This window comes from Artemia sp. Qi Xiang Cuo, chromosome 10 (genome assembly GCF_049724085.1).
Source record: "Artemia sp. Qi Xiang Cuo chromosome 10, ASM4972408v1, whole genome shotgun sequence".
In the NCBI taxonomy this organism is placed as follows: Eukaryota; Metazoa; Arthropoda; class Branchiopoda; order Anostraca; family Artemiidae; genus Artemia; species Artemia sp. Qi Xiang Cuo.
Window position 1 is genome coordinate 66,809,180 of NC_142803.1, and position 26,186 is coordinate 66,835,365.

Here is a 26,186-nt window from a genome sequence, read left to right on the forward strand (position 1 = left end):
GAAAAACAAGCGTTCCTGAAAAACATGTATTGTTTTGGGAAGTATGGATAATGAACTTCACGTTATAGACTAAAATTTTTCTTAGCTGTCAAGGTTGTTTGTTGTATTTTTTTGAGCTGTCTTATTTCCCCTAGATCGGTGATAATTAGAAGTTATGTTAAAAATAAGTTTTCAACTGAAACTAAGAAGGGATATTAAAACTTAAAACGAGCATACATTATTCTGCATAAATAAAAAAGATCATGGCAGCGTTGTTTATTCATTAATTTTTAATCAAAAACGAACAAAGAGTAATTTAAAAAAAACAAAGTTTTTCCGAGGGAAGCAAAGAGCGAAGTTGAAACTTAAAACGGACAAAAATTATTTACTTTACAGCCTATTTAATATATATTAATATAACTAGTACAAATAAACCAACTAATTATGTTTCCCGTTGCTTTTATGATTATACAAAGCTAGCACTTTAAATTAATCACAAAAGAATTAAGTTGTCAAATAAATAAAAAAATAGGCTACAAGCAGAAGGGGGACCTCAGTCAATAATTGATTAAGCAAGCAAAATAGATCAAAAGCAGGCGCAGCACTAAGTTTCAAAGCAGGGTAAGGGTTGATAAGCACTTTAAGCAATTTGATAGTTGCAGTATGCAGGAATTTGGGAAAATTTGAATCAAGCACAGTAACAGTCAAAGCAAGCCAAAGGACAAAAATGCACAACAAAACAAGTCCACAGGCGTTAGGGACCCGAAGAGCAGAGCCCCTTGTGATTTAGTCAACAAACCGTGGCACAGAGGTACCCCTACTTGGAAAATAGCAACTTTGGATATATTTGGTTTATTTCGATTACAATTCGTCTTTTCTACAAACTTGAATCCCCAAAACTATTCCCTAATTCCTTCAAACCTACTTTTATTTCTTCTTTGGGTAGAAGTCATTAGACAATCAATAGGAGAGACAAAGCAAAATAAAGCTACATATAGTGGAACAGAGGAACACATAAATAAAAATTCAATTTGCTCTCAGAAAAGTATGAAAAAAATTAACTTAAGGCAGTTTAATTTGGATCCTCAGCAATTTTATTTAGGTGCATTGTAATTTCATTTGATGGATTTTAAAACATTATTTTCAGAATAGGCCCATGGCCTTTTCTTTACCGCTAAAGACAATTAGTTAACAGGGAGAGTTTTACTTATCCAATGCAAAAGGGTAAATACAAGCAAAAACCATCTACGACCTTCAAAAACGGAAAATAAAATCATGGGAAAATAATTTAATCCTTGGGACTAAGTCTATTACGAGCAACACTCTAAAGCCTAGAGAAAGAAGCAATCGTCCGTCATTTGCTTACCTCTGCAAAGTTGGAGTATCCTATTGATCGCTTTGTGCTGAATATCATCGTCAAAAGTTGTCTTGATTCATATCTAGAAAGACTTTCAACTCCATCCTAGAACATCATTCAAAGCTTCAACTGAGAATCGTAGCAAGCTACTAAAAAAAAGCTTTTGTTTCGTCTGAAATGTCGAGAGTACTACGATAATTTAATAGTGACTATTAAGGATATAGCTTTATCGAAAAATTACAATTACAGTAATACTAACTTGACAGATAACCCCGGAAAATGTAAATACATTGTGAGAAGAGGTGTCAAATGCACCACCAGAATGAAGAGCAAGGGTGAATATTTTGTTGGACGACAACTTGTCTTCCCACTTTTTTTTTGAGTGTTGAAAGTCTTCAGAGAAGACAACATTCAATTTGTATACCCTCCATCAAACATTACAGGCATACTGCAACCACTTGATGTTGCTTTTCTTGCTCCAATAAAAAAAGCGCCTGAAAAATCTGGAATCAACTGGGAAAGTAAATCTAAAGAATGACTGCGAATTGCTTGTGACGCTCTAACTATCTGGGAATATCCACTTACAGCCTAACTAACTCCACAAGCAGTTATGGACGATATCAACAAGGTTTCCTTGTCTTACAAGTCCGCAGATTTGAAAAATCCGTGAGGAATATCCCGCGCAAACGTCTTAGCATTGCACCGCAGAGAAGCATCAAGGATGCAGAAGATTTGAGTGGTGAGTCGTATACGACTGATGCATCAGGAAGCGAGATTCAGTCTGAAACGGAAGTTAATAAGTCGGCTGGCACTGAACCTTCGATTGTCAAGCGTGGGAGTAGCCAAAATGCGTTTGTACTACCCATCAGCATGCGTGGATGGGCACCGTTCGTAAAATTCCTCACAGGCCGTATTTATAAGTATTTCGTGGTGTTGAAGGTAAATGCTCCTTCTTCTAACGGCTTGATGAACGCGATATGCCTGTGAAAAGAAAAGGATTGGTCTTTCATTTCTCCAGGATAAAAGACTCAGCATCCATCCGTTCTGACCAAGTAGAAGGAGATCTTCCCGTCCTTCGACTCACTCATCCCACGAAATACTTATTTGATCATGAATTTGGTCATTTGATACTTCACTAATTTGTCTTTTCTTAAGTTTTTCATTGTAGAAGTAATGTTGTATTTCTATCAAAAAATCGTTTTTTTTCGAACTGTAGGCTTGATGGCACAGGAATTCAAACTGCTCCGACTAGTGATCAAAGTTACCTGTCAAAGTTTTCACTGTTCAAAATTAAGTACACCCAGAGAGGTAACTTTGAAGATCTGTAAAGGATTTGTATAGTTTTCACAACATAAACATCAGCAGTTTGGGAAAGTTACCATTTGCTACAAAATGACCAAAACACCAAAAATAGTGTTGAGTAATACAAGTTTAAACGATGATATCACAACATAATCTCGATTTTTTCAAAATTATTAGTTCAAAGTTACTTTATCTAAGATACCATATTGATATTCACAATGATTTTTAGCAAAAAAATAATTTTAATAAAAAAAATAATCACAATTTAAACAAATAGGAAAATACAAGTAATTACAAAATCCGGTTTCATATAACTTAATCAAACAATAAATACAACAGATGAAACATGGCACTTCAATTCGTGGATATATCACGATATATTCTAGCAATAAATAATCTAAAAAACATTCCCTTGTAAGCATAACAAGGGATCTATTAAATTTCAAACAGAATTAAATGCAAACTAGCCAATGATATATTCGGGGGAAGAGTATTTTCAAACGGATAAGAAAATGGGATGTTTAAGGGTGCAAAACAACGAATTATTTCATTTGGGTGCCCTTGATTAAGTGCAAATTCTAAATAGCCACAAATAGATTGGTGTATATTTCGTAATTGGAATCCAGCTACGAAATGGCTTTGATGTTAATACTTAAATTTATTCATACGATTTCGAGTATTTGGTAATTTCGTATACCATACTACCTTTCCATGACAATAAGAGTTCGAATAGGGATTTATCCTTCTGCTGAGCAGCAGTATTTCTGCTGATGACGGTCACTGTGCATGTGACCAAAATATTCAGCATTTTTGTGAATTATCACTGTCTAATAAGAGGATTTATCCCTATTCTATTTCTTATTAGTTAGCATATTTGAAATCTTTGACAGACACACGATCTTGACTCAATAATTCAGTAGCAGAAACAAATACAATTGTTGAATGTTTTTTCAAAATATTAATTTTATTGTATTCAAACAAATACTTATTAAAGTAGGACTTATTATTTTTGCATACTTTGGATTTGGGTTTTGTTTTAAGACACATGGAAAACGATAACTTTGTGCTTATAAAGACTCACTCTTTTTCTTAAACGAGTTATCTGATGATCATTCAAATGAAATACTGTTAAATACTTCATGTCTAAAGGGTTCTGGTAAGGTTAAATGGAAACTGTATGACCTTTTGGGTGTCTAGTGAAACTGCTCTGTTCAGTAAAACTCTTCTAAAATTCATCTCATTTATATAGCCTCTCTCCTGTATGTACTTTTTGGTGTCTATCCAAATTGCATGATGAATAAAAGCTCTTCATACAAATATCACACTTATACAGGCTCTCACCTATATGTATTCTAAGGTGCTTATTCAAAGAGCCTGATTCAGAAAAACCCTTCTGACATATATTACATTTAAAGGGTCTCTCACCTGTATGCACTCTTAGGTGATTATTCAAAGAGTTTGATTGAGAAAAAGTCTTCTGACATACATCACATTTATATGGCCCTTCACCTCTATGCACTCTTTGGTGTCTATTCAGAGAGTCTGATCTAGAAAAACTCTTCTGGCACACCCTACATTTATGAACTTTTTTTCCAATATGTGTTATATGACGTCTTTTAAATTTTCTGTGCTTTTTCCTACACAGGCGACTATTCAAATAAGTTTTTTGATTATTTAATTCTTTTGCTTCAATTTTGGATCGAAATAAATTTAAGGTAACACTTGTAGATGGATCCTGTAGAGCAACTAGCGACACATTCCCCTGCATGTTTAGTTTAGAGACGTTTTGTGAAAAGTGTCCTTGTAAAACAAGATGTTGTCCCATATCACCAATAAATTTTTGCAAACAAATGGGACATCTTTTTCTTTCCCCCATTCGGTGTTCCATAATGTGGACAACAAAATCTCTGTAATTATGAACTACAGCTGGACAGATATCACATTCTATTGGTGAAAGTTCTTCACAACCAGTGTCTATGTGAAGATCTAGCATCAAATAGGATTTTTCTGCCTTTCTACAGGAATCACAACGCCAGATGCCTGCTTTTAATTCTTCTATAGCCTCCTTTGTTAGCTTTCTCACCATAACATTCGGTTTTGGGCCTGAGAGTTGTGGTAGTTTAACGCCATCAGAACAGTCCATAATAGAATGGATTAACCCTGTAACAAAAAAATATAATTTAGTAGACCAAAAAAGGATCAAATAAAAAGAAATTAAAGCAACAATAATTGCAAAATAAGCAGTACGCTAGTGCTGCCTTTATCGACAAAATCAGCATTATCCTAGATGACTAGAAAGGTTTTAACAAATAAATTAATCTATTCTCTTCTTATTTTACTTTTGAAATATTTCTATTGGCAAGTTTTACTGGAAACACTTGTAAAGTTCAATATATAGAAACTTTCAGAATCTAACAAAGCCAAAATTTTGTTTTATAATGTTTACTTAGAAGAATAATTTTGCCACAAAATTACAAAAAGTTATGGGCCATTGAAGCAATCAAATTGTAAGCAGTAGGAAATAAAAGTGAAGTTCTGAGAATGGATATGTGCAAGGAAATGCTCACCTGTTCCCTTTTTATTCTGATTTTTGAACAAACTTATATTTGTGCTAAATAGAAATTTCACCTTTTTGTTGACAAATAGCATTTCTTTGCAGGATATTTACTTTATTTTTCTTTTTATCCACGTTAATAATTTTTTCGCATTGGGGACACTCCTTTGAGAGACAGAAATTTCGGACCATTGATTTCAGCAGAAAATTCTTGTGATAAACGTCAAAACGACTATAATAGGGATATATTTGGTGACGAGTAGGCTCTAAGTACAGCTTAATAGTACATAAAAAATAATATTAAAACATTTGCAGATTCTGTTTTGTTATTCAGCTCTGGATACAAACATTCAGCAATTACGATTCCCCCTTATCAATCTGAAATTCTGCATATTTAAACAATTCAAATAAAAATTTTGTCTTCCAGGTATGTGTCTGCAATAATACTGAAAATGTCTGCAATAATTTTTGTGACTAATACTGAAAAAATGTTCAGAGAGTCTAAGAGAAGGATTGAAAAACAAGAATAAAATGTTTTGCTATTACAGATATCACCCAAACATGTGAGAATTGTTTTCAGTGCTGACTTGCTGGCAGTCTTGACAGCTGGCAGTCAAACACATCCAGTCAAAATTTTGAAATAGCTATTTCGTTCAGCTTAGTCGAAAATACGTAGTCAGGAAATTATGTCTTTGAGGATGACTACCCCCCAGAACCCTCAGAGCAAGAGTTGTAAGTTATGCCCTGGGGACCGTATAAGGTTTTTATAGAGAGTAGATATAAGCTTCAAAGGGGGCTTATTGGATTGGTACTAGAAAATACTATTTCCCTTTTTAAGAGTTAAAGTGATTGGAGGGTAGCTACCACCCCCCCCACACACACACACACAAGTTGTATTTTCCCAAAATGCATCCAACTGAAATTTTGAGATAGCCATTTTGTTCAAAATAGTCTAATGATCATATAACAAGGATTTTGGGCTGAAACAAATCCCCAGAAGCTGGCGATAAGGATTGTAATTTATGCCTGGGAGCATTTAAGGTTTTTATGGAAAGGATGGTTGCATAAATTTTAGAGCAGTCACTGATTCTGGTTGAAAATTGGAAGTTCTAGTTCCCTTATAAGAAATAAAAGTAATTTATAGACACTAGCCCCCCCCCACCAACTACAACTCTTTTCGCCAAATACATCTGATTGAAATTGTGAGATAGCCATTTTGTTCAAAATAGTCCAAAGCATGGGTGCCCGTAAGGAGGGGGGGGCGGGGCGGGGCGGGCACCAGCCCCCCTGGCTGAATGACGGTGTTATATCTTTGTATTAATTTAAAAAAATTCCTCAGAATAAGTTTTCAAAGAAAAGTAAAGAGCTCTATTAAGCCAAAAATGGGAAGAAATAAAGTCAAATAATCCTCCAAGCGTAAAACTACCACAAATCACTATCAATAATTAAATGAAACTCAAAACGAACAGAAATTATAATAAATAGCCGAGTCAAACTAAAACGAGCAAAAATTAAAATTACTAGGGATGACCACCACCATGCCTTCTCAAGACCAGAACCTAACTAAGGGTTTACTGAAAAAAAAAAAAAAAAAAAAAAAAAAACAATGACTGTGGATTGTCAGTTTAGTTTACCTATACTGATATTTACTCCTTAAAATAAAAAATGGGTAAAACAAAGTGAGTAAAAAATGGTTTCTACTTATTTAAGTAAACAAAAGTGAAAACATTTAAATATATTTTGTTTTCAGTAAAGCGCAAATTATGTTCTGGTCTTGAAAAGGCATGGAGGTTAACAGCCCTACTAATGTTAATTTTTGCTTGTTTCGAGTTTGACTCCGCTATTTATTCTAATTTCTGTTCATTTTGAGTTTCATTTATTTATTGATTGTGATTTGTGGTAGTTTTACGCTTGGATGATTATTCGACTCCATATCTGTCCATTTTTGGCTTAATGGAGCTCTTTACTATTCTTTGAAAAGCCTGTTTTGAAGAAAAAGTTTTTTTTAGATGAATTTCTGTTCGTTTTTTATTGACAAAGTCACTTTCATGAAAAAAACAAAATTTTATATCTTTTCGTTTTTTTTATAAGAATCCAGTTTGGCATAATTGTAGGGGGGTCGACACGCCCAATTTCCCTCAGTACATAGTTCTGGATCATTCCATAATGCTCGATGATCTGTCTATCTACAAAGTTTTGATTAGATTTGTTTGATACACGAATCAATTTTAGAGACGGGCTGATTGCTCTCCAATTTCTTTACTCTTAGAAAGAAACCTAGAAATTTTAATTTTGGACTAAATTAGATTTTTTAAATGTTTCGATGACATTTCTAGCTATGATAGAATGGTGCCGCCTATGATATTGCCTATATGCCTTTTGGAAAACTTGCATGTATACAGTTTTTTTGCTTAATTGGAACGCCCCCCTAAACACTTCCTAGAAGTTTCACCTTAAAACTCTTAGCGTCATTAGCTACCGTAATTATGGTTGTAGTGTAAAATGTATGTAAATATTGCCTTCTGGCTAGTTCAAAATCCCCCACAACTTACTATTAATAGCCTAACTTAAATATATTCGTCAGTTTTTAAGTATTACTTTGTCACCGTTTTAAAAGTTAACATGCTCATAGTTTGTTTTGATTTAGTTCGACGTCCGCCTAAATATTTCTTATATTTGATTACTGAAAACATTGTTATAGTCTCTTTGGACTATTGGATACAAAATGACTGTCTCACAATTTCGATCAAATATGTTGGGGGAAAAGATTATATCAGGGAGAGGGGGGGGGACTGTTTTCTCTCCACCATGCTTGGCTCTTAAAATGGAACTAGAAGTATGCATTTCCAATTAAATGAGCCTCCTCTAAAGTTCACAATACCCCCTCTTCATAAAAACCTTTCATCCGCCCGGAGTTTAACTTAAAACCCTCATCCCCATACTTTGGGGGGTTGTGTCAACCCCAAAGGCCGTGTTATGAGATCTTTGGACGATTTTTGAACAAATGGCTACCTTAAAATTTATATTGGATAAATAGGGAAAATACGACGTGGGGGGGGGGGGGTATAGCTGCCCTCTGATAAATTTGACTCTTAAAAATGGCCCTTCAACTTCCAATTTCCAATCCAATAAGCCCCCTCCAAAGTTTATACGACCATTGTTTCCATAAAAACCTTAAATGCCCGCGGGGCATACCTCACAACCCATGCCCTGAGGACTGTGAGGGAGTTCTCATCCTCAAAGAAATAATTTATGGACTTTTAAACTGCGTCAAACAAAACGACTATCTCAAAATTTTGACTGGAAGTGTTTAGAGAAATGATGGGCGTGGGGATGTTTGCCCTCCAATCACTTTTGACTATTAAAGAAAGCACTAGCCCTTTCAATAGCCAACCGAATGAGCCCTTTTCGAAGTTTCTAAGACAACAAATGGCCATCTTAAAATTTCTATCAGCTGGGTTTCTGGAAAATACGACGTGGGTGTGTGTGTGTGGGGGGGGGGGGGGCTATTTGCCTTCTGATCACTTTGACATTAAAAAGAGCAATATAGATTCTGATTACCAATTCAATGAGCCCTCTTTGAACTTTATACGACCACCATTTCTATCAAAACCTTATGTGCCCCCAACGCATAACTTACCACCCTTGACCTGAGGGCTATATGGGGGGGGGGGGGGTTATCCTCAAAGACATAATTTTTCGACATTTATAAAAAAAAGTCTGACAAAATAAACATCTGACAAAAACGTTGAGGGGAAAGTTAAATTAAATTAAAGCGTATTATGTGCATACAGATTCCTGGTACGGGCATATCAGCAATATTTCAGAATGGCTTATCATATGAAAAGTAAACTTCAGGGATATCATGAGCAAAATATATCTGCCACTTCTGCTATTAATACTACTGCTACTACTGTTATTACTAAATATAAACATACAATATTACTTCTAGTACTGTTCTTACTACTACCAATAATACTATGATACAAGTACAATTAAGGCTAAGCATATGAAGGTCAAAATTTGACAGAACATTGAGGGGGAATTTGAACTAAATTAAAACACACTATGTGCAAGCAAATTGTCAAGAGGTTTTGAGGTCTCTTGACAAGGTGTCAAGAGAATTGTCAATTCTCAAGAATGGATTCGGTTCTTATATTGTAACTATCAGAGAATGCTTGAAGGGGAAGATCAATTGACGAAAAGCTTATACATTATTGTCACTACAAAAACTATTCCCAGTGCTACTTTTTCTAATACCACTACTGGTACTAAACTACTCCAACTACTAGATAGGCCTACTTAAATTGCAACAACTTGTAAGGCTTAGTGTATTAAGATAAAAAGGTGTCAAAAGTGGATAAAAAAATCAGGTATATTTTTGGAATGGCTTACCATGCTAAGGTGAAACCTCTGGGGCATCAAGAAAAGATCCTATCTTGTGTTCAAGGGGATTTTGAAAAAAAAAAAAAAACAAAGGTGATATATGCATACTACTATTAATGCTACTAGAACTATTGCTACTAGATAAGGTAAAGGTATTAAGATGAAGATTTCAAGGAACAATAAGACTGATGTTGAACTAAATCAAAACAAATTATGGTCATGGAGATTGACAAAAGGATGACAGAGCAACATCACATTAACAGCTTACATTATTAAGTTAGACCTTTCAGTCTAGGTTGTGGTGGATTTTGAACTAGACAGAAGAAACTATGTGTGTACTTTTAACACAACTTCTACAATTGCTGTAAATAATGAAACTAAGGGCAATATGTTGAAACTTTTAGGGAATGTTTAGGGAAAGTTTCAATTCAACAAAAAATCTGTATGCATGCAGGTATTAAAAAGGTATATAGACAATATCATAGGCAGTGTGGCTCTATCATAACTAGTAACATCATTGATTTTTTAAAAGAGCTAGGTTGATTGGAAATTGAAAGTTGTAGGGCCCTTTTTAAGAGTCAAAAGTGATTTGAGGGCAATCAGCCTTCCAACTCTTTTTCCTTGAAAAAAAAAGCCATGTCCATATAAAACAAACAGAAATTAATTAAAGAAAACTTTTTCCATAGTTTAAGTTTTTCAAGGATAAGTAAACAACTCTATTAAACCAAAAATGGTTTAATGGGGTGTGCTTGGAGAGCCAGGGGTGAGTTTTAATAATTTTGGGAATAAAATTTTGTCAATAAGTTGTTTGTTGTTGTTTTTGGGGAGAGGGTTGGGCCATGGAAAGAGGGCCAGGGGTTAGCTCCCTTAAGATTTGGGATAAAATATCATTCATAAGTTTTTTTTAGTGGGGTGGGGGTCAGACTTATCTGATCTTTGACTTATTTTAAAAACCCTTCCGCAAAAACCTTACATGCCCCTGGGGCATAAGTTGCAACCCTTCCCCTGGGCTCTGGGGGGTTATATTGACCCTGAACTTTTTTTTTATCTGATCATTGGGCTATTTTGTTTGATTGGACATATTTGGAGAAAAGAGGGTCTATTGTTGCTCTGATTCATCTCTGTGTATGATTAAGTCCAAAATTTATTAAAATATAATTTAAAAGGATGGTATAGGCCTAGAATTGGGGTACCTGAGAAGGAAAAATGTTAAGAAAACATCTTAATTCATAATACTTTACTGGTGTAATACTTGATATGGGTCTTAGAGGTGGTTATATTGGATTTTTGGCGCCACTGTATGATATGTATGTTCATTTAAATGCTGAGATTTTGCTTCCTGTGGCCATTGGCACAGGACAGATCCTGTTAACTGACTGTGCCATTGACTTGTCACCACGTGGTAACCCTATGTTGCCAGTAAAAAAAGGAATAATGCAGGGTGCTATTACTTCACCAACTGCATTTAACAATAGCATTGTTAAACCTCAGTCTAATGCCCTGACTACATGTATTCTTCTTGGGATTGACGTGTTCCTGATTGGTTATGCAGATGATGTCTTTAACCTAAGCTGTTTTCTGCATGGCCTGGAATAAAATTTTCTGCAACTCCAGTCATAAAACATCATCATAAAATAGGCCCCAAGTTTAACGCTGATATATCTTCTGTGTTGTTGTTTGATTAAAAAAAAGTGAGCACGTGCCAGTTCGATTAGGTAATGCCGAATTTGAGCCATTTAATTCTATTTTCTAGCTGGGTCTCCTCTTCGGGCATTCAATTACTGAAACCCTTCAGCTCCGTATGCTTTATTTCCACAAATGTATGTCGTACATCTATAGCCATATTGCTGCAAATAAGCAGACATTTGAATCGCCAAATTCAATCACAACTTTATAATGCTATGGTGCTCCCTCATTTGCTGAACTTGAGCCCGTGCTGGCGAATTTTTACTCTGAGTGATAGGCGTAATCTTTGACCTACATATTGTAGGTTTGCAAAGTTTTTGTTTCGGGTGCCCCCCTGAACAAGCATTTGTTACATGTCTAGGAGATTTAATATAATTGACCCAGAGGATACTATAGGAGCATAAATCCGGCGTTTTAATTTGTGTATTTGCGGCCACCCATGGGCTGAATTGCTACGACAGTAATAGACTGTCAAATTTTGTCTTGTTGACTTTGTATGGTGCTCAATTGCATACTGGTTTTTAACCCTATTTGACAATAATAAATTGCTGAGAATTTTTGGTAAATTTGGGGTAGTTTGTAGGCAAGTACTGACTTAAAAATAAAGAGAATATACCACTCAACACTATATTACTGATCCAAAAATAAAATGAACATACCCCTTGATGCAGTTATTTATGTTCTTTCTGAATATTTTATTTGCCTTCATATTTCTCAAACATACCTATTCTTCAGGGTAAATTGTTTAATCATCTTTTAAATCTGATAGCTGTGTTTCAGATAATCAAATGAAATTATGGAATAAATGAATAGCTTAAAAACATGGATAAAATCAGAATAAACAAGGAAATATAATAAATTGACTTTTAGGATTTATAAAATAGGGTAAAATTCTACTTTAGCTACTTTTGGCTATCTTGCAAAGGGGTTGGGTTAGGAAAATGAAACTTTGAGGGATGGGTCTACATTCTAAAGAATGGGCACTTTTGCATTATCTGGTACACAATGCTATATAATGTATTAGGAAATGCTAAAGGACACCAGTCAAATGGGAATTTGCAATAGATACATGGATTGCAAAGCATGGTTTCTCATTGTGTTTACAATATTTTAACTTTACAATATTATTGTTTTTTTGGGGTTCGGGGGGGGGGGGCAGGAAGGTGCCTAGGCTAGGTTACGTATTCAATATATGCTATGATTTTCCCCCACCCCCCTAATGTGCAAAAATAAATCCAAAAATTGTTTCTAAACAATTATATATTAATTCTATTTTATTTTATTTCATTGGCATTAATCAAAATTGACTTTTTTTGTATGTACAATATAATGCATAAGTACCAAAGTATGTTCCAGGAAGATATTTTGAAGTAACTACCTCAGTAAAAATTTACAATTGCTCCTCCTCATAGAGAGACATGCTAAGAAAACAATTCTTACTTTATAATATGTATAATGATCTTAGTTAACATATTATCCAAGGGGACAACCTTTATCCTCAAATCTTTTTTTTTCCTTCTTTTTCCAACTTAAAACAAACAAATTATGATTTGTTGCATGCTTTCAACACAATGTGTAAATTTTTAGAAATTTTTGTTATAAATTGTTTTTATAGATGGGATTTATCCTGGTTGTTGTAAATTCTGTTTTTTTTTTAAATGATAGTAGATGCAGTAGCTAAAATCCAAAATATTGATATAAACATACATATAGGGGGTTTGTCTGGAAAGTAATAGGACTAATTTTCTTTTGCCATGACTGTACTTTGGATTTTGTGCGCTCCAACTGGATTTGGTGGAGGGCTTTCCTAGCTAGTAAACAAGCTGATGTTCAGTTGTCTCCAAGCACCTAGAGAGTCAGGACAGGCATTTTTGCATAATGTGTTTTCTGTGAGTGGTGCAAGCCGAAAATGCAGCGTTTGTTAGAGCAGAGGTATGCAATTAAATTCTGCATGAAACTTGGTAAATCTGCAAGAGGTGTTTGATATGATCAAGCAGGCTTACCCGGAGCCTGCTTTAGCAAGTTGCTTTAGCAAGAAGTGGTGTTTTAGTGGCACCAGGCCTTTTTGGAGGGGCAAGAAGAGGTTGCCAACAAAGACTGTGCTGGAAGATCTTTGACTTTGACAAAAACCAACAATGTCACTTGTGTGTGCAAAGTTTTGAGCTCAGACCATCAAATAAGTATTTGTTTAATTGCCCAAATGTTAAATTTACCAAAATCTGTTGTTCATGACATAGTGACAGTACATTTGAACATGTGCAAGGTGTGCACAAAGATGGTCCCAAAAGTGCTCAATGACAACCTGAAATTAAGGCAAGTGGAAGTTTGCCAAGAAAATTTGAACATGTGTGAAAGTGACCTCCAATTTTCGCATAGTGTAATCACAGGAGACAAGTGCTGGATCTTTAAGTATGATCCCAAGACAAAGAGGCAATCTTCTAAGTGGCACATGTCAACGTCTCCTTGCCCAAAAAAGGCAAGAATGAGCAAATCCAAAGTGAAAACAATGCTCATTGTCGTTTTTTACATCAAAGGCATCATCCACCACAAATTTGTTCCTCCTTGACAAACTGTCAATGCCAAATTTTATGTGGCAGTGCTCAAGAGACTCAAACAAAGGGTCAATCAGGTCCAACAAGACATTGCAGCTGACTGGAAGATGCACCATGACAATGCCCCTGCTCAAACTGTCTTTCTTGTGAATATCTACCTGACCAAGGCTAGCATCCCAATTGCTTCTTCAGCCACCCTATAGCCCAGATGTGGCCCCCAGACTTTTTTTTGTTTCCTTGCCTGAAAAGACTGATGAAAGGCAAGTATTTTGAGGATCCAAGCAGCATGCACTGCAGTTCTCAAGACTATTCCAGAGAATGCATACTGTGACACCTACAATGCTTGGAAATTGTGCTGGCAGTGCTGTATTGTAGCAGGAGTCTATTTTGAAAGTTTTGAAAGAATTGTAACAATTAGCTAAATAAATGGACAAACCCTATTAGCTAATTTCTGGACAAACCCTACACATACAGAGTTTTTTTGTAGGAAATTCAGGAATTTCTTAAAACCTATATATTAAAAGAGTATATACCCCCACTAACCAAATGTGGAAATTTATAACCAAAATTGCATTCTGAACCTAAATATAACCAAATGAACTTTAACCCAGCCCCTAAATATATCCACATCAGGGTATATATTTACACATCAGGGGGATGGGAGCAATATTCATTTGTGATGCAAATGAAGGTTATATTTAGAATCAGAATGCAATTTTGGGTATATATTTTCACATTAGGGGGGTGAGGGTATAATCATTTTTTTTTCTTGAATTATTTTTTTTAAATTTACAATAACAAAAAATTCTGCCATTAACAAAATTTTATGAAAATTTATTATTTTAATAAAATTAAATATAAAAAATTATTATACCCTTACCCCTAATGTACAAATATATACCCAAAATTGCATTCTGATTTGATATATGGTAAAAATTTACAATTGCTCCTCCTCATAAAAAGACACGTTAAGAAAACAATTCTTACTTTATAATATATGTAATGATCCTAGTTAACATACTACCCAAGGGGACACCTTTTATCCTCAAATCTTTCCTTTTTTTCCAACTTAAAGCAAAGAAATTATAACTTTTCCCATGCTTTTAACACAATGTGTAAATCTTTTGAAATTTTTACTATAAATTATTTTTATAGATGGTGTACATCCCAGTTGTTGTTAATTCTGTTTTTTTTTTTTTTTTTTTTTTTTTTTTTTTTTTTTTTTTAATGATAGAAAATGCAGTGGCAAAAATATTGCTATAAACAGACATATAGGTCTACATACAGAGTTTTTCTAAGAAATTCATGAATTTCTTAAAACCTATATATTAACATAGTACATACCCCACCCCCCTAACGGTATAAACTTAGAATTCTGTCACCTGATAATGAGACATGAAAAGAAAACAATTCGTACTTTGAAATATGTATAATGATCCTAGTTCTTATATTATCCAAGGGGAGAACCTTTATCATCAAGTCTTTCTTCTAAAAATCCTTCTTTTTCCAGCTTAAGAGAAAAAGTTTCCTAAAATCACCGCATTGAGATCCAATGCTTAAGCAGGGTTGCCACTCAGTAGTTTTTTTTGGTGCCACTTTCGGTGTCAGAATAGTGTCAATTTGGTATAAAAAGTATAATTTTCAAAAAATTTGCTACTCGCGACACGTTGCGCCACTCGCACTCGCCTAATCCATCTTGTCAAGTTGAATATATGGCCAACGCCACGGGAGATCATCCCAGCTTGGGGTCCCTCCACTGTCAATCCTCCAATAGGAACATTAGGATATAATGATATCTATCAACTATAAAAAAGAAATATTAATTTTAATTATTCGGTGCTGATTCTCGGCTTTGCGCATCACTTCCACTCCTATCAACTTTCTAGGCCCCCTCCTAAGAACCCGCTAAAAACAAATGTTGCTTACTGTATAAAATGGGAATTCGTCCCACAGAGTACTTTCTTTTCTTTTTTTCTGAGCAGTCTTTGTTCATAGCGTGAAAAAGGAACGAAAAAAAAGGAAAAACCTTCAGCTTTTTTCTTTTGAGAAAGCGGATACTCGTCAACATTGAGAGTTTTTCATCCAGTTTTTTCCATAAAATGGACATCTGAATCATTACAGTAAATTCAGGTACTTGAAATTTTTCTTTTCTCCAAAAATGCCGAAGAGAATGCCACGAGCATAGATTGTAGCTATAGATGACCCTATGATAAACACAACTAATAGTGGTTCAGACAATAACTCTTTCAAATAATCCATTTGGCAAAACTAGTGGAAAAACAACAAGACAGCTATGCCATGTAATCTGTTTCATAAGATATGTCTAATAAGAAAGTTATATCATCTAATCATCTAATCACAACCTGAATAGTTACCAAATGAAGTACTTGAATTAGACTTCTTCCTTTTCTTTTCACGGGTAATGATCTTGTCGGGGACATTCCATTGTTCAGCATCCAGGAAGTCGATTCCTAAACGGGGTTTTGACCATTTTTAGGATTAAAAATTGCCACTCTTCAGAGGCACTATTGTGTGGCAAGCTCATCATGACCCGCATAAACTTTGGCAAGGCTATGAAAGCCGAATCTCCAGTTCCATGTTCGATTTATCAAAGATAATTCCAAAATTTCTGCACTGACCCTTTAGCAGCATCAATCTCATCTTTTAAAGGGGAAGATGTCTCCAGTCCCTGTTCAACAATACTATGTTAATACTCTCTTCAAAGCAAGGTTCGAAATGCCGAAATAAAGCTATGATTGAGGAAATCTGGCCTGACATTGCTGTTTTGCGAGACAACCAGTCTAATATTTTTAAAAGTGGATCTTCACTGTCAATACGAGTTTTAATTTCACTGCATAAAGCTATGTAGAATATGAGACAGTTTTTTTTAATGGAAGTGAGTCGCCGGTCATCTAATGTCCCTTTTTTAATGCTTCCCAAAACAAACATTTCGAACTGAGCTCCAAAGTAAATTTCTTTTTCCAAGTTCTTAAAGTTCCTAGGGTTTGTGAAGTTAATTGCAAATGGTGATCCTTTAGCAAGAGTGAATCCTTCATCATTGATAAAGTTCAGCGCAAGTTCTGTTAATGTTTCCCCAACACATTTGATTTGTCGGTGGACTTTAACTTCAGTGCTTTGAAATTCTAAGTTAACCCTGTTGGATTTTTGAAGAACGTGGGACAAAAAAAAATAATTCAGTTGTACAGATGGGTATTTCAAATCTCCATACAATTTTGCGGCTTGCGGATCTCTTCTTTCCTGTGCAGGAATAGTGAAAAACAAAATCAAAGCCTTCCAGTGCTCTAACAAGCGATCAGCTACTGCCTCAAAAGCGAGCCATCTAGTGGCAGAGGGGTAAAGCAAAGCATGCTCTGCAACATTGCAAAATTCTTGGAATTCCTTGAACTCTCTTAGCCGCTTAGCACTGTTGGAGACATAGGTGTAGATGTCGTTGCTGAACTTTGAAATTTCTGCAGGAAGCTTTTCACAGGATGCAGAAGAGCATAATGCAAAGCTGTGAAATATACAACCAAAAACTGAGAGCCATGAAATATATTTTTTGAGTTGAGCAGCAAGTCCATTATTCTTGCCGATCATAACGCTTGCATTACCTGACGGAAATCCCACACGATTCTTCAAAGGAATGTTTCTACCTCTGAATACTTCATAAATGAGTTTCTTCAAGCCAGCAGCAGAAGCATCAGTAACGACTGGGGGAGCAAGAAATCCCTCTTTTAATTCAGAAGTACTCATTTTATAATGTCAATCTATAGTAACTAGAAACTTTGTGCCTTTTTCATCTGTACTTAAATCAACAATTAATTATACATCGAAGTCACGAAGTTTAAAACTAAGTCGGTCAATAGCATATGGAGCAATTATATTTTTTAGAATGCAAGTGGTTTTTTTTCTTCCACAAGCTATATGTTTTACAATAAAGGAGTGTGGTATAAAATTTTTAAAAAGAACAGGCAAAGAATCCATTGATTAAATTTACTTATTGTCTGATAATATCCAAGCAGTGATTAGAATTTCAAGTCTAATTGACTGTCTTGCAATTATAGCCTTCTCTTTTGCTTTTCCAATCAACCTCAATTCACCAGCGTCCCCGTCTACTACTGTTGCTTTATTTTTGAGTGATTGCATTCTTGTCAGGTGAATTCTGGTAGAAGCATGCTTTTCCAAGTTATATACACTTCCTGCAAGCACTTTATTACAATGCTTACAATAGTTTGTAGCCTTTTGAGCTTGGCTGAATCCACTCTCTCAGTTTCGGGTTGAACAACCTTATATTAGTATATTTTCGAAGCTTTTTTACGCTCTTTCTGTATTTAGAGCTAGGCTTATCGCTATCATTGTTGTATGAAGGTTCAGCTGCACTTTCATCCATCTCAATATCTCCGAGGACTGAGCCACAAGAACTAGATTCACAGTTGGGTTCAATCAGTTCTTTCTGTTGTTCTGTTTCTGTTCTTCGCTCAAGGTCCCATTCTTTTTCTTCAGCTTCTCCTCAAATTCACTTTGCTCCAAGTCAGTTTTCTTACTCTTAGCAGCAACATCTGGGACAGAAGATTGAATGCCCACTTTTGAGAAGAACTTCCGAATGTCCATGGCAGGATTTGTATCTGCAAATAATTAATTTTTAGGGACAGCAACAGTGGCTAATGAAATATTTTTTTTTTCTTACTTTTCTTCTTTTCCATTTTTAGAGTTTTGCTTACTATTGAGCCGGGTTGCTCCTTACATACAGTTTGTTACCATGAACTGTTTGATAATGTCAATTCAAAAACGGAATCTAAAAACTTGTATGTAGCCAAGGATTTACCTTCGCATTAGATATCTTCTCATCATGCTCCCAGAAGCAGTGACCATGTTTGTATCTTGACTTAGATACTAGTAGTCAGTAAATACCTTGAGATACAAGCACAAGTAGAAACACCTTATTGTGTGTAATTTAGGGTAAAAATCTAAACAGGCTATTATTAGCTATGTTGGAAAGTGGTTAGCTCAGGGAAATGAACGGATGGATTTAGTCTACAGACCAACGTATATCCTGGTAAGATATTTTGAAATACCTAACTCCGCTCCTCTTTTCAGAGGGTACTGACATTTGATAAACTTTATAAGTCTCAGTATTACAAAAGTTAAAGTTTGCAAAATAGTGTTTCAGTAAAATTGTAGTTCAGCTACTTCTTGCTTTCTTGGACAAGGGTTAAGTTAGGAAAATGAAAATTTCAGGGATAGATCTACAGACTCAAGTATGTAATGGGAAGGTGTTTTGAAGTACCCAACTCCACTACTTTTCCCTTTAGAGGGTTCTTTTCTGTCCTTTGATGACCCTTAAAAATATTGGTGTTATAAAAACTTGTAAAATAAATGTTGTGCTTAAATGGAGCGGAAGAAAACTGTTTTCAGCTACACAGCTTTGCTCAATCCTACTTTCTAATTTTTCAATTATCTTTATATAAATTCCCTAAATTTAGAAAAAAAAAATTGGTCTGGCTTTGGTCTAATTAAATAGATAGGATTGTATTTTAAAGACTGAAACCAGACAAAAATAAACAAAAAACCGAACATTAAAGTAAAATATTTTTTTGTCAAAATTCAAATCACTGGCTATTGAAAATATACAAAATAAATCATTAGTATCACTGAAGAAAATTCTCATTGGACCTCTAAAATGAGGTTGAACCTTCTTTGATCAAGGCTAAAAAGGGTTATGCAAGTTCTGATCACGATCTACTTAAAGATAGATTAGTTACTGGCACCAGGAAAACAGCTTGCCAATTGCTTTATAAAAAAATTTTGGTAAGGTTTATATTAACAGAGTATTCAGTTAGCTAAGAAATAAACTTACCTCATTAGTCAGAATTGCATCCCGAATCTAAATTTAACATGCTTTTAAGTCGCAAATGAACTTTATCCCACCCCTATGAAGACCAAGTCAGGGTATAAATTTGCATATGAGGAGGGTGGGGATAAAGTTCATTTCAGGTGCAAATTGACGTGAAATTTGGTTTCAAGATTCAATTCTGACTATAGACACAAATTTTCTTGTATCTACCTAAATAGTCTATTAATATAAAACTATGCTTATCAAAACCTTAAAACTCATAAAGCGTAAAAAGGTGTCTTGGGAAGGAGCGTTAGAAATGCAACAAGGAATATTAGCAAACACTTTTTAAACCTGGGGTAGAAAAGAGGACAGGAGATTTTTGACTGATTAATAATACGAGAATATGGTAAAGGATGTTGACAATGTACGAAAGTTTTAACTAAGGAGGTGGGAAATGGAGGTCATGGATCAAATTGCCAAGGATATGGAAGATGCGAGCAGACGGCATAAAAGTAAAATAATGTTTTGGCATATTAACAAATTGAGAGGAAGGACTCAGTCTCGACCTGTTCCAGTTAAAAATATAAACGGGGCCTAAATTAGTGATAAGAAAATTTAAAAAAAAAAAGAGATGTGTGCAGATAATTTTGAGAATATGTTAGACTGTGATGAAGTTTCAGGATATGATAAAAAAAAGAAGGGAATTTTTTGACAATTTGTAATTAAATGAAGATTTATTTTGAAGAGGAGGTAGAGACGGTGCTAAAAGGATGTAAAAATAATGAGGCATCAGGTGTTGATAGTCTTGCCAATGAGTTTTAAAAATATGATGGTTCTTAAGTTAGGGACAAATAATTGAATTATGAATATGATTCTCGAAAAAAGGGAAGTGCCTGGGGATCTTAGGAAAACTTTCATTAAAACACTTCATAAGAAAGATGATAAGAGTAAGTGAGGTTATTATTGAGGCAGTAGCCTGGTTTCTGTACGAAGTAAATTACTTACCATGACGGTATTTATTAGAATAGAAGATGTTGTAGATAAAGTCTTAAGAAATGAAATTTATGGTTTTAGGATAGTCAGAGGATGCGTTTAGCAAATTTTCACATAAATAAATAACTGAGAAGAATCAAAGAGAGTAGCTTCTTATAAAATACTATCCTTGTACGAATATACCAACACGATAAGAACTATGTATGAAAACACAATCGCTGCAGGTAAGGTAGTTAGTAAGGCTCGTAGCGCGTTTGGTGTTGACTAAAGAGTTCAGTACGGTTGTATCCTATCCTCGTTCATATAGACTATTATGATGGGCTTGCCCTAAGGACAGCGAATGCTATGGGAGAACATGGAATCAAACGGGAAGGTAAAACTCTCCTAGACTTAGATTATGTAGATACAAGGCCGTATCCAGGGGGGGGGGTTGAATCCCTCCCCCGAAATATTTGTCCGACTCAAAAAAGCGTAAAAAAAAAGAATATAAAATAATTTTTGTTTGTTTTTTTAAATTTTTTTCGTACCCCCCCCCCCCCACCCCAAAAAAATATTATGTTGTAAAAAAGTTTGGAAGAATAGGAAGATAAGGTTGAAAACTAATATTAGAACATTGGAAGCTACAGTAATGACGGTGATAGGACAGGGCTCTGAAATGTGGGCGCTACGAAAGGCACAGGAAGATTTAATAAATGTTTTTCAGAGGAATTGTCTAGATACTCGTTAAAACCAGTACGTGTTCTTGGTACCGTTTGACTGACCGTATGTCAAACAACAAATTAAACGAAAAAAGTGGTTCCCGCTTTCAAGGGCTATAATGATAGAAAAGTTGAGATGGCTAGGACACATCTTACAGATGAATGATGACAGATTGTCAAATATTTTTTGGCAATTTATTGTCATTTTTGACCATTTATTTGGGGTCAAACAATAAACAGCTCGTCCCCGAATGGGACAGGGGGAGTCCATATTGAAGGATTAAAAAGAAATTGGACCTTCTTGGGAAGATTGAAAGAGTGTAGCTGTTTTTGGCTCAAGGAGAAGTATACTTAACAGTGCTGACCTCAGGTGGTTTAGTTTTGCAAGGAGTTGTTTGTAGTAGTATCAGTGACACATGGGGTAGGTTTTCACTATTTTCCATCAATTTTAACAATGAGTTTCTTTAGTCACTCGTTTCTTTCTTTTGATCTTTTTATCCTGACTTACATGCCCTTTTGCTCAATATCATATACACATAGACTAATTTTGTAATAGTAACACCGTGTCTGTATTCAGATTTCGGTTAGCTCATGCTGTGTCATAAAATTCATCATGGACACTAGGATCTCTTCAGACACTAGGGTCTCTGCTTAAAGGATAGCTCCTATGGCGCTCCTCCAACTGGCTCTCATGGTCATACAACTTGCTGAACTTAAGGCCTTTAGGTCTATCCTTTACATAGTACTTAATCTTATCAAAACCTTATAATAGATCTTTGATTATACAGATCTTCATTTTAAACTATCACGCTACATGAAACCTCCCTATAAACATATTATACTGTCAAAAGTTATAAATCTTAGAAATTAATTAGTTTTTAGATCCAAATTCAGGCGTAAGTGGACTTCATTAAAATTATTACACATTTATGAACACTGAAACTTAAATCTCAAAGCAAAAACACATAAAGCTATATACTTTGAAACTGATCAGAAGAAAAATGAATATTGTTGTGAATGACAGTTACGACTGTCTAATCAATTTAATGGTTGTTTTCATTAACTATCATATATATATATATATATATATATATATATATATATATATATATATATATATATATATATATATATATATATATATATATATATATATATATATATATATATATATATATATATATATATTATATATATATATATATATATATTATATATATATATCTATATATATATATATATATATATATGTGTATATATATATATATATATATATATATATATATATATATATATATATATATATATATATATATATATATATATATATATATATATGTATGTAAGAATATATATATGTGTCTCAGGAAGCTTCGCGATGCCGTGAGTTCTTAGTAGTAGTAGTAGTAGTATATGCATTAAAAAATTGTCTTTGAATTAAGCCTTCCCTTAAAAATTATTGAAGCTTATTTCTCATCAACACTGAATGAAGAATGTAATTCTAAAGTTCTGTTTTCTTACTATCTGATTTTTCCGTACACTTTAAGTTCATTATCTACCCCTTCTTCTGGGTTAATTTTCCGACTAAGTCACTAATGAGATAGCTAAGAAATAGGCCTACATTTAGAATCTTAATTTCATCCTGAACCCAAATTTAACATTCATTAGTATTGACTTACGAATAAAGTAAACATACCACTCGACATGCCCTTTCCAAATATAATAATCATATATGTCGGAAATGAATTTTATACCCACCCTATATATACCGATTCAGGGTATATATTTGCAGATTAGGGGGGAGGGGGTAAATTTTATTTCTAATGTAAATGAGAGTTAATTTTAAACTTTACCCCCTCCCCTTAATGTTCATTAGAATATAACAAAATGGAAAGATCATCAAAAAGTGTCTCTAGTGGTATGTTTAATTTATTCGTAAGACAATAATATTAAATGAGTGAAATTTAATGAATAGATAGCTATACTGTATCCAAGCATTAAGGTTGGGTAGAGAATTCAGTTATACAGGAAACAAATCTGATTTGCTGTTTTCTTCAGCAGAATAAACTAGACTTGATGCTAGGGTAGCCTGAATCAAAACGTTGACTCGCAATACGAAGTTATTTTTTAAGTATAGCTTTCCATTCACTGAGACGAAGAAACAGAATAAATACCTTTGATCCTTTTTTGTAATCAATATATACTCCTAGCGTAGTTAATATAATTAAACTATCCTTTTGATGAAAATAACTCTACCAGACTTGAGAACTCTGCTCTGAACAAAAACAAAATTCTTAAAACCAAGAGTATTCTATTCCCTTAACAATTGTCACTGAAAAAGGACAAGTAAATATAAAAAAAAGACCGCTAATATCTTTAGATGCGTCAAACGAGGCATGCTAAATGCCGATAAAAACCAAGATAAGAATCTTAACTGACAGAAAAAGGATATTGATGTATAGGCTATCTACATTGACGGTGTTCCTTCTGTTTTTTTGTCTGAAAAAATTCTTTTTTTTATAAAATAGTGCCACTTAGCAAAAAAAAAGTGCCACTTTTGCTAAAAAGTGTCCTAAGGGTGTCCCGAAAAGTCAGGTGTCCCGAAAAGTGCCATTTAAAAAAAAATGTCAAAAGTGGCACTAAAGTGTCACCGCCGGCAACCCTGTGCTTAAGTCTTTTGAAATTGCCACTATAAATTGCCACCAAATAAGTTGTTTTATAGATAGTGTTCATGCCAGTCTTTTTAATACTTTTTTTTAATGAGCAGTGGCGCAAGGCCAAAATCAAAATATGAATGCTAAAGACCGACATGAACACTATCTATAAAACAATTTATTTGGCGGAAATTTCAAAAGACTTAGGCATTGAATAGGAAACTTTTTCTCTTAAGCTGGAAAAAGAAGGATTTTTAGAGGAAAGACTTGATGATAAAGGTTCTCCCCTTGGATAATATAAGAACTAGAATCATTATACATATTTTAAAGTAAGAATTGTTTTCTTAACTTGTCTCCTTATCAGGTGACAGAATTCTAAATTTACTAAGCAATCTAAAATTTTCCAACAACTTTGACTGATGAGGCCTATAGTACAACTTTGGCCTATCAGTACAAAGTTACTGGTACTTGTGCATTATGTGGACACTGCTAAAAAGTCAAGTGAAATATAATAAAATAGGGTGAATATATAATAGTTTATAAGCAAATTTTGGCTATATATTTACAGATTAGGGGTGGAAGTGTAGGCATACCGGTAAAATTCTAGTTTAGCTACTTTTGGCTATTTTGGAAAAGGCTTAGGTTAGGAAAATAAAACTATCAATTATAGGTCTACAGGCCAAAGTATGTAATGGGAAGGTATGTTGAAGTACCTACCTCCACTCCTTCTCCCTCTAGAGGGTCCTGAAATTTGCCTACATGATAGGTCCATACCCATTGAAATTTTGACAAAACAACATTTTACCTTAATTTTCAGTTATCAGTTTCTTTCTCTCTGGCTTTAGCTCTGAAAATGCAATTTTAGTTATTTGAGCAGAATTTTAAGCCATTTCAATATTTTAATTCCAAAATTTAGGAAAAGTATTTGCATATCTTTAAAACCTTATAGCCTAAATTGGGATTGAGCAGAGTTGTGAAGCTGATAACAATTTTGTTATGCTTCATTTAAGCAAAAGATCTATTTTGCCCGATTTTACTTTCGTAGCTCCCCTATATTTAAAGGTCATCAAAGATTAGGACCCTCTAGAGGGAGAAGGAGTGCAAGTAGGTACTTCAAAATACCTTCCCGGGACATACTTTAGCCTGTAGACTCATCCCTGAAAGTTTCATTTTCTTAACCTAACCCCTTTCTAAAATAGTCAAAAGTAGCTAAAGTAGAATTTTACCGGCATACCATGTATTAAATATGTAACCTAACCTAGGTACCTTTCTGCCCCCCCCCCCCTCCCCATAAACCCCCAAAAAACAACAGTTTAAATATTGTAAATGCAATGAAAGCTGTGCTTTGCATTCCATTTCTCAATAGCTGTCTCTTGAAAATAACCAGTTTTGCAGGTTTTGTCTCATGTTAGTATATAGCAGTGTCCACATAAAGCACCAGTACCAAGTTACCTAAGGCTTAACATGCATGCATCCTTGTCATAATATTGATTATAATTAGTACAGAATCCTTGAGGGGGGGGGGAGTAATATTTGAACTACACAGCTGACAAAACAAGGAAATTTGATCCTAGCCTAGCAAAGATTCTACCCATTATACTGTCATAAATAGTGACTGGGTTAATTGACATTGCTGGAAACAAAATACTTTTTTAATTTAATAGCATGCAATTGAGTAAATAATAATGCAGAAGACTTGGATACCTGAATAAACCAGCATATCCTATTTCTTCTTCTTCTTCTTCAATTATAGGCTTTGGATGAATCCATTTAACCTTTTTTGTATTGTCTGATTATTTCAGGGGTGTCCTGGGAAATCAAATATAGAAATTAGACTATTATTATTTAATAATAGAATTTATACATAGTTGATGAAACCACCTATATTTAGGCAGTTAAAGACAGCTTTGAACAATTTGGCATCATCAGTTGAAGAGTGTCTCCTTTGTGTTAGTTGGTCAATATTAGGGGTTAGCTTAAGGTGCTTGAATATAGCAGATAAAGTTAGCCACTTTTTTTATGGTTGAGAGTTGCCATAGGGCAACCAAAAAGGACATGGTTGATGGTCTCATCTTAGGTTTGGCATAGGCGGCAAAGAGGGCTCATTACTGTTGGAATGGTTGTGTTTTGATAGTGATAAGTTTGGCCGTTAAGGCCAGTGGCGTTTGATCGTATTCTGTGGTACATCT

General features: G+C 34.4%; 1 protein-coding gene across 1 annotated transcript; it reads right to left on the bottom strand.

Moving 5' to 3' along the window:
- Positions 1 to 3,800: 3,800 nt before the first annotated feature.
- On the bottom strand, positions 3,801 to 25,806 carry LOC148948071 (uncharacterized). The gene is given in 2 exon segments (XM_089096081.1): positions 3,801 to 4,798; positions 25,702 to 25,806. Coding segments are annotated over 2 exon segments (1,014 nt in total). The 5' UTR covers positions 25,718 to 25,806.
- Positions 25,807 to 26,186: the final 380 nt, after the last annotated feature.